The sequence below is a fragment of the Pongo pygmaeus genome, chromosome 9 (assembly GCF_028885625.2).
Source record: "Pongo pygmaeus isolate AG05252 chromosome 9, NHGRI_mPonPyg2-v2.0_pri, whole genome shotgun sequence".
Taxonomy (NCBI): Eukaryota; Metazoa; Chordata; class Mammalia; order Primates; family Hominidae; genus Pongo; species Pongo pygmaeus.
In genome coordinates, this window is record NC_072382.2 from 15,796,620 (window position 1) to 15,798,594 (window position 1,975).

A 1,975-nucleotide genomic window follows, 5' to 3' on the forward strand; every position below is an offset into this window, starting at 1 on the left:
TTGCTGACACACTGTTTCCTTATTTTGTAACATACAGATAGTTCATTGTGTATTTTAGTACTGCAATGAGTATTTAATTAAATAACTTTTGTGCCTGGTACATACTAAGGGCCCAATAAAGGCTAGTTATTGTGATTATTGTGAAAATAGGCTATCCTGGGGAGGTCCTTTTTTTTTTTTTTCTGAAGAAATTCCTTCTCCTTTTTGGCTATCTATGTCACAGTCAGTAGACAAGTGATCATGAGGAAGAGTGAGAGGAATCTGGAGGGAAGAGTCTCCACAAATAAGAGCACAAAATGTCTCCCTTGCCTGAGGCAGAGGTGGAGTTGAAGGCTTGGATCTTTTAATTCTCCAGCAGTTTGGATAAATAAGTTTCTATGCATGACCTAAGAAAACACTTTCTTCCTTTCCAACACCTTCCACAGGGCATCCTTGATCTCTTCGTTCTTCAAACTGTAAATAAGAGGGTTCAACATGGGGATCACCAGTGAATAGAACACAGACACCACCTTGTCCCTGCCTAGCGAGTAGTTGGAGCTGGGTCGCAAGTACATGAAAAGGGCTGTCCCAAACAGCAGAGTCACCAGCATCAGATGTGAGGCACAAGTGTTGCAGGCTTTCCATCAGCCCTCTGCTGAAGGGATCTTCAGGACAGCAGACACTATGTAACCATAGGAGATAAGGAGTTGGAGGAACGATGTTCCTCCAGCAGTGACCACCACGAGGAAATTCACCACTTGACTGAGGAAGGTGTCAGAGCAAGATAGAGCCAGGACTGGTGGGAGGTCACAGAAGAAGTGGTTGATGATGTTGGGTCCGCAAAAGTGAAGCCTAAATATGGAGCTGGCCTGGATCAGGGAGCTCAGGAAGCCACCAACATATGCCCCAACCACTATGCGTGTACAGAGGCCCTGGGTCATGATAGTGGGGTAGAGAAGGGGGTTGGAGATGGCTGCATATTGGTCTTATGCCATAGCAGTCAGAAGGAGGCACTCAGACAGACCCGTGCCAACAAAGAAAAAACCTGAGCAGCACAGCCCACAAATGATATGGTCTTCTGCTCCCAGAAGAAGTCAGTGAGCATCTTGGGAGCCACAGCAGAAGAGTAGCAGATGTCAATGAAAGACAAGTTGCTTAGGAAGAAGTACATGGGTATGTGCAGATGGGTGTCACCTCTGATCAGAAAAATAAGGCCAGGTTTCAGGCCAGGGTCATAAGATAGATGCCCAGGAAGGTCACAAAGAGGAGGGCCTGGAGTTCTGGATGGTCTGTGAATCCCAGGAGGATGAACATGGTCACTGATGAGCTGTTCCAGGCTTTGGTTATGGACATGCTTCCCGTGGACCACAAGGACAAGATGCAGACCTGGGATAGTAATGACAGTCCACATTACAGGTGGTATTAGCAAATAACTACAAAATGCTTGAGAGGGAGGGCAGAGGATTACAGGTTACAGCTTTATGCAAAGACTCTCTTTCTTGGTCTCAATCTCAGTCTCTCTCTCTCAAAGAAGGCAGTTGCAGTCATCATCTTAAATATTTAGGTAGTATAGTGTAGTTGATAATGAATCTAAATTTTGAACCCAAAATCCCTAGGATCAACTCCTACCTCCACCATTTTGGGTGAGATAGCTAACATCTCTGGCTTCAGTTTATTTATCCTTAAAACTAGATGATAGCAATTACTTCACAGATTTGTTTTAAGTGCCTGGCATGTAACAAGTGACCAATGAGTAATTATTAGGACAGTTCTGTGTGCCTCAGGTAAGTCAAGTCATGCCTTGGAATAACTATTCATCTACTTTACCTAAGTTTCAATATTAGGAAGGAAAGATCAATGGAACTAGGTTCAGCTATGTAGTTGTGAGATGATTAATCAGATAGAATGTTTTTAATGCAAAGGATGCATGTTTTTAATGCACATGTATATAAAAACACTCTTAATCATCAAGTATTGGGTCCAAATATACCAATGT

General features: G+C 43.4%; 1 protein-coding gene across 1 annotated transcript; it reads right to left on the bottom strand.

The window, feature by feature from the left end:
• Positions 1-386: 386 nt before the first annotated feature.
• Positions 387-1,332, bottom strand: LOC129007802 (olfactory receptor 5A1). Its single transcript, XM_054439073.2, is given in 3 exon segments — positions 387-1,024; positions 1,027-1,194; positions 1,197-1,332. Coding segments are annotated over 3 exon segments (942 nt in total).
• Positions 1,333-1,975: the final 643 nt, after the last annotated feature.